Source organism: Pristiophorus japonicus, chromosome 16, assembly GCF_044704955.1.
Source record: "Pristiophorus japonicus isolate sPriJap1 chromosome 16, sPriJap1.hap1, whole genome shotgun sequence".
Classification (NCBI taxonomy): domain Eukaryota; kingdom Metazoa; phylum Chordata; class Chondrichthyes; family Pristiophoridae; genus Pristiophorus; species Pristiophorus japonicus.
The window spans coordinates 89,013,538-89,027,335 of record NC_091992.1 but is presented as its reverse complement, the minus strand read 5'-3'; the positions used below and the strand labels follow the sequence as shown (position 1 = coordinate 89,027,335).

General features: G+C 41.7%; 1 protein-coding gene across 2 annotated transcripts in view; it reads left to right on the top strand.

The window, feature by feature from the left end:
• The window catches only part of map2k4a (mitogen-activated protein kinase kinase 4a), a 152,773-nt gene that overhangs the window by 62,007 nt on the left and 76,968 nt on the right, over positions 1-13,798 (top strand). For both annotated transcript variants that reach the window (XM_070857545.1, XM_070857546.1), the window contains exon 3: positions 3,852-3,957. In XM_070857545.1, coding sequence (XP_070713646.1) covers positions 3,852-3,957 — 106 coding nt within the window. The remainder of the gene's footprint in view (positions 1-3,851; positions 3,958-13,798) is intronic.

Below are 13,798 nucleotides of genomic sequence, written 5' to 3'. Positions count from 1 at the left end.
AGAGTGGACAAGGGAGAACCAGTGGATGTGTATTTGGACTTTCAAAAGGCTTTTGACAAGGTCCCTCACAAGCGATTAGTGTGCAAAATTAAAGCACATGGTATTGGGGTAATGGATAGAGAACTGGTTGGCAGACAGGAAGCAAAGAGTAGGAATAAATAGATCCTTTTCAGAATGGCAGGCAGTGACTAGTGGGGTACCGCAAGGTTCAGTGCTGGGACCTCAACTATTTGCAATATACATTAATGATTTAAACGAAGGAATTGAATTAATATCTCCCAAGTTTGCAGATGACACTAGGCAGTGTGAGCTGTGAGGAGGATGCTAGGAGGCTGCAGGGTGACTTGGACAGGTTAGGTGAGTGGACAAATGTATGGCAGATGCAGTATAATGTAAACAAATGAGGTTATCCACTTTGGTGGCAAAAACAGGAAGGCAGAATATTATCTGAATGGTGACCGATTAGGAAAAGGGGAGGTGCAATGAAACCTGGGTGTCATGGTACATCAGTCATTGAAAGTTGGCATGTAGGTACAGCAGGTGGTGAAGGCAAATGGCATCTTGGCCTTCATTGCGAGAGGATTGGAGTACAGGAGCGGGGAGGTCTTACTGCAATTGTACAGGGCCTTGGTGAGGCCACACCTGGAATATTGTGTTCAGTTTTGGTCTCCTAATCTGAGGAAGGACATTCTTGCTATTGAGGGAGTGCAGCGAAGGTTCACCAGACTGATTCCCGGGATGGCAGGACTGACATATGACAAAAGGCTGGATCGACTCGGCTTGTATTCACTGGAATTTAGAAGAATGAGAGGGGATCTCATAGAACCATATAAAATTCTGATGGGATTGGATAGGTTAGATGCAGGAAGAATGTTCCCATTGTTGGGAAGTCCAATACCAGGGGTCATAGTCTTAGGATAAGGAGTAAGCCATTTAGGACCGAGATGAGGAGAAACTTCTTCACTCAGAGAATTGTAAACCTGTGGAATTCTCTACCACAGAAAGTTGTTGAGGCCAGTTCCTTCGATCCTTACGGCTAAAGCGATCACGGGGTATGGAGAGAAAGCAGGAATGGGATACTGAAGTTGCATGATCAACCATAATCATATTGAATGGTGGTGCAGGCTCGAAGGGCCAAATGGCCTACTCCTGCACCTATTTAACATGTTTCTTTGAGTCTTTTAAACCCTCCTGAAAATCCACTGTCAACTCATTGTGCATCACACTATGCTAACCAATTCCTCTCAGAATTGCCTTGTTTTCCACACTTTTTTTAATGAGGAAAATGTGTTCACCAAAATGTTGCTTTGTTAGAAAGAAACAGATTTCCTCAGGTACTGGGAGGAATACAAATTCAGTCCTCATTCCTTGCTGTGCTGTTCCATGATGTCATCTGAGGCAGAATCCTGGGTGTCCCATAGCTGCAGCGGAATCTTGGAGTTGGCTGGAGAATTGCTCTGCTGCCATTGCATTCCAGGAAACTGCTACTGGCTGAGATGTAGAGTACTCAACCAGTGGTGTCATTTCCTGACTTACTTGCGTTCTGGAATGGGTCTTGGGCTGGTCTGAAGCTGTAGCCCCCATTTTACAATGGTGCTGTTTCAGGATACACCCCACCTGTGATGTCATAGCCTAGCAGGGAGAGGGAGGCTTGACCTTGAGTAGCTCCCAGCAACTAATAGTATTGGTGGTATTTTCTAATAATGTTAAATAGAATTGGACAGTAGGGAAGCGGAGGATTTTGACTAAAATGCACACTTCCTAGACTTGTCTTTCCCTTTACTAATGAAGTGACATACTATATGGACCCAAATTGCTCAGAATTTGATTGTGCTATAATTCAAGTTCACAAAAACCAGATTTCATTGGAATAAAGAAATGCATAGCTGTGAAGTAATTTCACTGAAACCGGATATTTTCAGTGTAACTTGGCAGCGTCCGTTTTTGTTTGCAGCAAGCATTTGGATTTTGTTGCCAGCTTGGCATTCTGGAGTTTTCAGTTTAGTGTAGCCACAGACAAGTTTAAAACAGTGGGTGTTTAGTTTCAGCTCAGCATTCAGACATTGAAGGTAAAAATACAGGTACTCATTAATAGATGACTGCAGTAAACTGGGTGTCTAGCCCCATAATGTAATGGCAGTGATTATATCTAGTTTTGTTATCTGCACTGTCACTGATATCCAGACAGAAAGATCAAATGTTTCCTATTGGGTGGTGTGCTGCTAGTTCATTAACAAACCCAGTGTCTCATGTTTGTTAGATTTGAAATGGTGAAATAAAATGTCAATGTAATGCATGGCTTGTTTTTCAAATGGAAAAATAAACATGTTCCTTCAAGTGGGAAGTCATCTGTCTGTTTTCTTTTCTGTGGGATTTTGTGGATATGTATAAACATGTGTAGCGAAAATGTAACTCGTCTCTGCACCTTGTGGTGGAAAGTCTTTCTTCCAATTCATTTGAAACTGGCCTCATTTCCTCAGTGGGTAGCGCACACTCCTGAGTCAGAAGGTTGTGGGTTCAAGTCCCACATAAATCTAGGCTGACACTCCAGTGCAGTGCTGAGGGAGTGCTGTACTATTGGAGGTGCCGTCTTTCTTATGTGACATGAGGGGAGCAGGGGAGTTATCCCAGGTATTTATCCTCAGTCAACATAATAAAAACAGATTATGTGGTCATTATCACATTGCCGCGTTTCCCACATTACAGTACAACACTCTAAAAGTATTTGGCTGTAAAGCGCTTTGAGACATCTGGTAGTTGTGAAAGGCGTTATATAAATGTAAGTCTTTCAGACAAAATAAAATCTTGCCGTAGCCAACATTGTCCTTGGCAACTAACAGCCACGGGTTTTTGCTCCGAGGAACTAAGCCATTCATATCAGGTCCAGATTAATTTCCTAATCTCTGCATAGTTAACCAAGCTCTGTTGGAGTAGTGGAATTAATGCTACAATCAGCTTGAGTGCCCCTTGACCAGGGAGGAGAAAATTCAGCTGGAGTTTCCATCCCCTGATGGGTACCGGGTGAGAAGTTTGGTTTTTGATGACAAAAGAGTTGTCCTCAGCTGCTTCCCAGCTTTGAAAAACTGTTTGCTAAATTATAATTGAATGCCTTGCTGTACAATATACAGGATTATATTGTTTTTGCAATCCCAGAAGCTTGCACAAAGTGTGTAATGAGACATTTGTTGCTGAAGTCTGTCACAGAAAAGGCAGCAATAGAGGGCCCCCAAAAATTAAAACAAATTTATAGAGGCAGTCCTCATTTTCTTCCAATTGATAAATGTACAACGTCACAAATTCTAAGGAAAATACTTTGAACTCATTATAGAATTATACGGATGTATTTGGATTTCCTTCCTTTACAGTCATGTGCCGTGAAGCAATCCTTCAATGAATTATGTAACCAATGGAAATTTGAGTCTGTGATGTAAAACTGAGGGTGGTGGGTATTGTAGGTTAGATCTTTTGATTGACTTGCATCTCTTTGCTAACTTGAAATATTTGTGTTTTTTGAAAAAGCTGTCCGGCTGTCAATATTCTGTAAGCAAAAGAGCATATAGCCTTGTTTAATGGGAAATTCCGAGTGATTGGATTTGTCTGTTACAGTATGAATGTATTTCATTTATTCACTTTCTGCTTGGTACAATGTAAAGGTTTAAAGATCTGTAATTGGACTTGAAAAGCTTTTCAAGATATGGGTGATAAGTTTGAGAGGTCTCCACATATTTGAGTGTTCTAATTATTATTAATTACTCAAGTTGTTGAGCAAAAACACAGCATCTAGGACCTAGTGGATGGCATGATTTAACAGATCTTTCTGTTCCCTTATTTCTCTTTTTTTTTAAAAACAGTTAAACGCAAAGCATTGAAGTTGAATTTTGCCAACCCAGCCTTCAAGACAACAACAAGGCTTACGTTAAATCCAACGGGAGGAGTTCACTTTCAGAACCCACACATGTGAGTGGAGTTTTCTAGTTTTACAATTTAAAAAAAAAAAATCTGTTAAGATTCGTAATGTATGTACTCCTGGAGCACTGTTTTCAACACCTTTTAGTAAGGATGGGTCGGTTAATGGTCTTCTGCAGTGTTTCTCTGATCTGTCAGTAGGAGTTAATTGTAGTGCAGTCTGAGAATCCCTGCTCCAATTGGTTAGGTACCTTACCTTCCACTCAGTGCTGTGTTTGATGACCAGTTGCAGATCAGCAATTTGTATTGTGGGAATGTCACGACAGAGATTTGAGTGCTTTAGATTACTTTTTATTTGCCAGAGCACTACTGAATAATATTTTGTAGTTGCAAATCTAATTGAAATTAAGAAACGTGTTGATAACTGGCTATCATAAGTTTGCATTCTCTAAGATGTGAATGAATGTTTTCCATTTCCTGTTTCATTATGTAGATATTGTATTGTCATTCTGTTTTGTAACTTGCACTAAATATTTGGATGAAAAATGCTTTTTAAGAAGCATCAACATTTGTCTGTTGTAAAATGGATGGACAACTGGGTACCTGGACTGGTATTCTATCAGACATTGAGTCCCATTAGTGAGAGATTAACTCATTTTATTATAATACGTTGTAGAGTCTTTTCAGATTCTACTAATACTAGATTATGCCATCTTTTCCAATGATAAATGCCTTTGAATCCATGAAAGTTGTTGGTTGCTTTATTATTTGTCAGGTAATATGTTTATATGCCCATTTTCAAAGAGTTCAACAACATTTCTAATAAAACAGTGTGGCTTTTAGCTCAAATGGTTAAGTACTTCACGTCTAACCACAAGATCAGAATTGAAGCTCCAGCTAGTTGCCATCAATTCAGTGAGGTCCAAGTTCTGAGGGGACAGGCAGTCCTCACTAACTCAAGTACATTTCCTGTAAGTTACTTCATAGTCACATTGCGAGCAGACACAGGCAAACATGGACCCTTAAACTCTTGAGCTGGTGAGCTGGCAGTTTAAAAAAAAAAAATTTAGTGGGAAAGAAAATAAATTAGTGTAAAATATGTATTTGCATGTGTGGTGTTTGTGAAGCTACTGCACTTGATCATTGTAAAACATGTTACAACAGAAGTGTATTCTGAATCTGACATTAGAAGTGACTACTCACTTAATAATTGCATGTCTGTTCTGAACCTTTATTATACGCATACCTTAAATAACAGAAAATATTCCTTTGTAAAACAAACTTTTCAATATATTAGTTTTAGTAGTCATAATTGACATAAGTATAGTAAATCTGTTGCAAGGTTAGTTTATTTTACAGAACTTTATCTGTTGCAGAATTTGTTGTTTTTTTGATCTGTGGAAATGTGAAGATCTTTGCTTGAAAACTGGGTATTTTGAAGTAGAATTAATCCAGGATTTAGCTGATGTAGTTGCAAGGCAGATGCTCAGTTTAATGTATTGATAATCCAGTTTTTATAAAAGACGTATGTATCTTCAACTATTTTTTGAGTTTTTGCGACAAGTCGAGTTATATTTAAAAAAAAATATAGACCTGGACTTGGGTATCCAGAGCATAATTTCAAAGTTTGCAGATGAGACAAAACTCTGAAAAGTAGTGAACAGTGAGGAATATAGTAGCAGACTTCAGGAGGACATAGACAGACTGGTGAAATGGACCAACACATCGTAGATAAAATTTAACGCAGCACAGTGTTGGAAGGAAGGGGAAAGGCAGTATAAACTAAATGGTACAATTTTAAAGGGGGTGCAGGAACTGAGAGACCTGGGATGTATGTACAAAAATCTTTTGAAGGTGGCAGGGCAAGTTGAGAAGGCTGTTAAAATAGGCAATACGGGATCCTTGACTTTATAAATAGAGGCCTAGAGTACAAAAGCAAAGAATTTATGCTAAACCTTTATAAATCACTAGTTAGACCTCAGCTGCAGTATTGCCCAATTCTAGGCACCACAGTTTAGGAAGAATGTGAAGGCCTTGGAGAGGGTGCATAGGTAATGTATGAGAATGGTACCAGGGATGAGAGCCTTCAATTACTTGGTGAGACTGGAGAAGCTGGGATTGTTCTGCTTAAGGAGAGAAGGTAAAGGGAGATTTAATAGAGGCGTTCAAAGTCATGAAGGGTTTTGATAAAGTAAATGAGAGGACTATCGTAGCTGATTTCTGGAAGACGTAAACAGACTGGTGAAATGGACAGACACATCGCAGTAGCAGAAGGGTCTGTAACTGATACAGATTTAAGATAATTGGCTGAAGAGCCAGAAATGAGATGAGAATTTTTTGTGCACTGAGCTGTTCAGTTTTGGAATGTACTGCCTAAAAGGGTAGTGGAAGCAGATTCAATAGCAACTTTCAGAAGGGAATGAAGGGGAGAAAATTGAAGGACTGTGGTGAAAGAGCAGGGGAGTGGGACTAATTGGACAGCTCTTTCAAAGAGCCAGCCCAGGCACAATGGGCTAAATGGCCTCTTTCTGTGCTATAAAATTCTATGATTAGAAGTATCCGCACATGTAAATGTTGATGGTTTTATCCCCATTATGTTCCAGCAGGTACTTTTTTTTAGCAGATGTGTTACACATTTTGTGAAGGAGATTTAATTATAAGCAAATGCAAGTATTGGTGACTTGCTGATACCACAGCCTCGCATGTCTTGGAAATCGAGAAATGTAGCTGTCCTGTTTGATTTCTGTTCTGGGAGATGGTGCATGTATTTGTGTCACTTGATTTGAATTCTAACATTATATTTTGCATCAGTAGATTGATTAAAACAACCAGTTAGGGCAATATCCTGTGGTAAAGTCAGTGATCATAAAATGAAGGGGAAGAGCAAGTATGGTTGATCTGTATGGCCTTGGTGCTGGTAACATTTTTAAGTACAGCCAGTCTATATTACAGGATAGTTGTAAAATGTGTAATTAATTGTTAAATTGTGGGCAGAGCTGAACTATATTTATTAAAAGCTGTACCTCGTGATTTGTCCTATTTCTGTATTTAAAAACTAGCCACTATTCACATGATTTAGTGGGTAAAGGCACCTACTTTTGAGCCAAATAATAAATGAATAAGTAGCAGGTTTAATCTCTGGTCTATTAGCCAATTTCAGCTAAGGCACCATATGGGATGCAGCAATTGACCTCCGCACTCGAGTTAGGGTGAGAGGGCAGAAGAATCAATGAGTTTCCTAGTGCTGATCAGTGGCCCCTGCTACATAGGGTGTGGTATGTTGCCTCCCTGGTGCAAGGGTCAAGGATGTCTCGGAGCGGGTGCAGGACATTCTAAAAAGGGAGGGAGAACAGCCAGTTGTCGTGGTGCACGTTGGTACCAATGACATAGGTAAAAAAAGGGATGAGGTCCTACGAAATGAATTTAAGGAGCTAGGAGCTAAATTTAAAAAGTAGGACCTCAAAAGTAGTAATCTCGGGATTGCTACCAGTGCCACGTGCTAGTCAGAGTAGGAATCGCAGGATAGCTCAGATGAATACGTGGCTTGAGCAATGGTGCAGCAGGGAGGGCTTCAAATTCCTGGGGCATTGGAACCGGTTCTGGGGGAGGTGGGACCAGTACAATCCGGACGGTCTGCACCTGGGCAGAATCGGAACCAATGTCCTCGGGGGAGTGTTTGCTAGTGCTGTTGGGGAGGAGTTAAACTAATATGGCAGGGGGATGGGAACCAATGCAGGGAGATAGAGGGAAACAAAAAGGAGGCAAAAGCAAAAGACAGAAAGGAGATGAGGAAAAGTGGAGGGCAGAGAAACCCAAGGCAAAGAACAAAAAGGACCATTGTACAGCAAAATTCTAAAAGGACAGAGGGTGTTAAAAAAACAAGCCTAAAGGCTTTGTGTCTTAATGCAAGGAGTATCCGCAATAAGGTGGATGAATTAACTGTGCAAATAAATGTTAAACAAATATGATGTGATTGGGATTACGGAGACGTGGCTCCAGGATGATCAGGGCTGGGAACTCAACATCCAGGGGTATTCAATATTCAGGAAGGATAGAATAAAAGGAAAAGGAGGTGGGGTAGCATTGCTGGTTAAGGAGGAGATTAAGGCAATAGTTAGGAAGGACATTAGCTTGGTTGATGTGGAATCTATATGGGTAGAGCTACAGAACACCAAAGGGCAAAAAACGTTAGTGGGAGTTGTGTACAGACCTCCAAACAGTAGTAGTGATGTTCGGGAGGGCATCAAACAGGAAATTAGGGGTGCATGCAATAAAGGTGCAGCAGTTATAATGGGTGACTTTAATATGCACATAGATTGGGCTAACCAAACTGGAAGCAATACGGTGGAGGAGGATTTCCTGGAGTGCATAAGGGATGGTTTTTTAGACCAATATGTCGAGGAACCAACAAGGGGGGAGGCCATCTTAGACTGGGTGTTATGTAATGAGAGAGGATTAATTAGCAATCTCGTTGTGCGAGGCCCGTTGGGGAAGAGTGACCATAATATGGTGGAATTCTGCATTAGGATGGAGAATGAAACAGTTAATTCAGAGACCATGGTCCAGAACTTAAAGAAGGCTAACTTTGAAGGTATGAGGCGTGAATTGGCTGGGATGGATTGGCGAATGATACTTAAGGGGTTGACTGTGCATGGGCAATGGCAGACATTTAGAGACTGCATGGATGAACTACAACAATTGTACATTCCTGTCTGGCATAAAAATAAAAAAGGGAAGGTGGCTCAACCGTGGCTATCAAGGGAAATCAGGGATAGTATTAAAGCCAAGGAAGTGGCATACAAATTGGCCAGAAGTAGCAGCGAACCTGGGGACTGGGGGAAATTTAGAACTCAGCAGAGGAGGACAAAGGGTTTGATTAGGGCAGGGAAAATGGAGTATGAGAAGAAGCTTGCAGGGAACATTACATATCTATAGAAAGTTTTGCAATCCGTCTTAAAGAGAAAAAGGTTAGTAAAGACAAACGTAGGTCCCCTGCAGTCAGAATCAGGGGAAGTCATAACGGGGAACAAAGAAATGGCGGACCAATTGAACAAGTACTTTGGTTCGGTATTCACGAAGGAGGACACAAACAACCTTCCGGTTATAAAAGGGGTCGGGGGGTCTAGTAAGGAGGAGGAACTGAGGGAAATCCTTATTAGCTGGGAAATTGTGTTGGGGAAATTGATGGGATTGAAGGCCGATAAATCCCCAGGGCCTGATGGACTGCATCCCAGAGTACTTAAGGAGGTGGCCTTGGAAATAGTGGATGCATTGACAGTCATTTTCCAACATTCCATTGACTCTGGATCAGTTCCTATGGAGTGGAGGGTAGCCAATGTAACCCCACTTTTTAAAAAAGGAGGGAGAGAGAAAACCGAATTATAGACCGGTCAGCCTGACATCGGTAGTGGGTAAAATGATGGAATCAATTATTAAGGATGTCATAGCAGTGCATTTGGAAAGAGGTGACATGATAGGTCCAAGTCAGCATGGATTTGTGAAAGGGAAATCATGCTTGACAAATCTTCTGGAATTTTTTGAGGATGTTTCCAGTAGAGTGGACAAGGGAGAACCAGTTGATGTGGTATATTTGGACTTTCAGAAGGCGTTCGACAAGGTCCCACACAAGAGATTGATGTGCAAAGTTAAAGCACATGGGATTGGGGGTAGTGTGCTGACATGGATTGAGAACTGGTTGTCAGACAGGAAGCAAAGAGTAGGAGTAAATGGGTACGTTTCAGAATGGCAGGCAGTGACTACTGGGGTACCGCAAGGTTCTGTGCTGGGGCCCCAGCTGTTTACACTGTACATTAATGATTTAGATGAGGGGATTAAATGTAGTATCTCCAAATTTGTGGATGGCACTAATTTGGGTGGCAGTGTGAGCTGTGAGGAGGATGCTGTGAGGCTGCAGAGCGACTTGGATAGGTTAGGTGAGTGGGCAAATGCATGGCAGATGAAGTATAATGTGGATAAATGTGAGGTTATCCACTTTGGTGGTAAAAACAGAGAGACAGTCTATTATCTGAATGGTGACAGATTAGGAAAAGGGGAGGTGCAAAGAGACCTAGGTGTCGTGGTACATCAGTCATTGAAGGTTGGCATGCAGGTGCAGCAGGCGGTTAAGAAAGCAAATGGCATGTTGGCCTTCATAGCAAGGAGATTTGAGTACAGGGGCAGGGAGGTGTTGCTACAGTTGTACAGGGCATTGGTGAGGCCACACCTGGAGTATTGTGTACAGTTTTGGTCTCCTAACCTGAGGAAGGACATTCTTGCTATTGAGGGAGTGCAGCGAAGGTTCACCAGACTGATTCCCGGGATGGCGGGACTGACTTATCAAGAAAGACTGGATCAACTGGGCTTGTATTCACTGGAGTTCAGAAGAATGAGAGGGGACCTCATAGAAACATTTAAAATTCTGACGGGGTTAGACAGGTTAGATGCAGGAAGAATGTTCCCAATGTTGGGGAAGTCCAGAACCAGAGGTCACAGTCTAAGGATAAGGAGTAAGCCATTTAGGACCGAGATGCGGAGGAACTTCTTCACCCAGAGAGTGGTGAACCTGTGGAATTCTCTACCACAGAAAGTTGTTGAGGCCAATTCACTAAATATATTCAAAAAGGAGTTAGATGAGGTCCTTACTACTAGGGGGATCAAGGGGTATGGCGAGAAAGCAGGAATGGGGTACTGAAGTTGAATGTTCAGCCATGAACTCATTGAATGGCGGTGCAGGCTAGAAGGGCCGAATGGCCTACTCCTGCACCTATTTTCTATGTTTCTATGTTTCTATGATGCCCTTGTCATTCAAATAGCTTGCTAACTCTCTGGCCCGGATTTTAACACTCTCTGCTTGGTAGAAAACTGGTGGGATCAGTTAAAATAAGGGCAGCCATTATTAACCCCCTGTGATGCCCCTGCCGCCTTGCCAGTTCCCAATATTAATCTGCTCTTTTGAGCAGGCGAGCAGGATACCCGCAGGAAGGCGGTGGAGACATGCTTTAAATATGAAGATTGGGACTCGCTGGCAATTTTGTTCTGAGGCATGAGGATTGATAGCTTCCCGGTCAGGCCGAGCCTTGGTCCTGTTTCCAGGTATACTGCCCGCTTTAGAGCTAGCGCACACTATTCGTACCCCTATTAAAATTGTGACCTCCGTGTCTAGGCTCTCAAATCTGCAAATTTAATGTTGAGGCTGCCTGTGTGGATAGGTGTTGTGGAAGAAAAGTGGAAATTGCAGGTTATTTGATTGCTGTAAAGAGTGGAAAGCAGGGGATCCAGTAGAACATGCTTTTAATGGTGAGAGTTATATATTACAACAACAACTTGTATTTATATAGCGCCTTTAACGTAGTGAAATGTCCCAAGGTACTTCACAGGTGTATTATGCGATAAACAATTTGACACCAAGCCACAGTAGAAGTTAGTGCAGGTGACCACAAGCTTGGTCAAAGAGGTATGTTTTAAGGAGCATCTTGAAGGAGGAAAGAGAGGTAGAAAAGTGGAGAGGTTTAGGCAGGGAGTTCGAGCTTGGGGCCTCGGCAACATAAGGCATGGCCACCAATGGTTGAGTGATTATAATCGGGGATGCTCAAAAGGGCAGAATTGGAGGAGCACAGACATTACTGGGCGGGGTGACAGGGTTGTGGTGCTGGAGGAGATTAGAGGTAGGGAGGGATAAGGCCAAGGAGGGATTTGAAAATAAGGATGAGAATTTTGAAATCGAGGCTTTGCTTAACCGGAAGATAATGTAGGTCAGCGAGCACAGGGCTGATGGGTGGGCGGGACTTCGTGCGAGTTAGGAAACGGGCAGCCGAGTTTTGGATCACCTCTAGTTTATATAGGGTAGAATGTGGGAGGCCAGCCAGAAGTGCAGTCTGAGTTATGCTGCAGATATGTGGTCGAAAGCTCAAATATGACACCAAGGTTGCGAACAATCTGGTTCAACCTCAGACAGGAGTTGGGGAGAGTTATGGAGTCAGTGGCTAGGGAACGGAGTTTGTGGCGGGGACCGAAAACAATGGCTTTGGTCTTGCCAATATTCAATTGCATACAAGAATTGTGAAAATAACCAATATATTTGAAGATTTAAATCAACATCTAAGTACTTAATAGTTTTAGACCCCACCCGGCAGTTTTAAAGGAATCATATTTGGTATGGTATGGATTTTTAATGACTGTTTCAAATCTAGTAAGAATTTTTATAAACTTGGAAGAAATTAATTCTTGTTTAGCTTATCAGACCAAATATCACTGCACTTGTTCTGATACGTACTCTTGGACTGAACATTTTATTTTTGCCTGATTTTGCAAACAATTGGTTGGCTTGTTGAGCACAACCTCAGTTTTTTAACCAGCTTGCATCTTTTGAAATTGAAAAATGTAGACAACAGATGTTTTATACTTGCAAAATACTTGGGATAATTGACTCTGTTGCCACGCAATTTAAAAAATTCTCATTCACCCTTTCATGTCACATCAGTGCTACTGGCACAAGCCTAGAAGCAGCACATCTGACTGCCCCTCATTTTGGAATGGCCTCCTGAGCTGAATCATTTCTGGCCCCCTCCCTCTCCCTTAGCCATCTAAGCCATAGTTGCTGATGCGGCCAGGCTCTTGCTACTTGATGAGGGGACCGGCTGGAGATCTAAGCTAGAGCCAGTCTGCCCACTAGGAGGCATCCGAGAGAAGCTTGGTGTGCTTGTGTACAATTATTACATTTATTGATGAGAAGCATCTGGCCTCCAATTATTACCACTCTAGATTGGCATAAAAAAAAATCACTAACTTGTTTGGCAGAGAATTGATATCAATCAACACCATATTGCTCTGTGCCACTGTACCTTGAAGCTCTTAATGTGTTGTGCATTGGCTTCTCTGTAGTATTTTGACATGATTAACAGGCTAAAGTTTGCACAAAACATAAATCTAGAAATAACTACAATTGAACCAACTATCCTTTGAGCTCATAACAAAATGAGAAATAATGACTTTGGGTAATTTTGAAGGAGCGAAACTTCAGTACTAAAATCACTTTTTTTTTCTGCCATTCAGTAAGATCATGGCTGATCTGATCGTGGCCTCAACTCCACTTCCCTGCCCTCTCTCTGTAACCCTTGACTCCCTTATTGTTCAGGAATCTGTCTATCCCCACCTTAAATATATTCAATGACCCAGCCTCAACCGCCCCCCCCCCCCCTCCCCCGGGCAGCTTAGCATGGCTTAATAACAGATTAGACCTGGAACATGATTTCTGTATTTATTTCATCATATCACTACGTTAATGCCCAGAACCAATGTGCTTCTGAAATAGATTTTGCTGGATTTCTGTGTAGACAGCTGTAACTACTAAAGTAGATGAAAGCAGTGTAACCTTTGTAAGAGGCAGGCCACACAGTGTTACCATATACAAACTTGTCTTAGTGTAAACTTCTATGTACAATAAGTTATTGCTGGTCAACAACAACTTGCATTTATGTAGCACCATTAACCTGGTAAAACGTCCTGAGGCGCTTCACGAGCATAATCAGACAAAATCTGACACTGAGCCATGTAAGGAGATATTAGAACAGGTGATCAAAGCGATAGGTTTTAAGGAGCATCTTAAAAGAGGAAACAGAAGCGGAGAGGTTTAGGGAGGGATTTCCAGAGCTTCGGGGCAAGACTGCTGAAGGCAAGGTCCTCAATGGAGGGGTGAAGGAAATTGGGGATGCACAAGAGGCTAGAATTGGAGGAACGCAGAATTCTCGGGTTGTCACCACTGAACTAGTATTAGAAGCAGAAACATTTTAATCTAGAAATGTTATTCTGTAGAAAGATCAACTAGAAATTTGTTTGTGTTAATGTATCATTTTATTAAGTTTCAACTTCTGAGTTTTCCATTAGTCACACCATG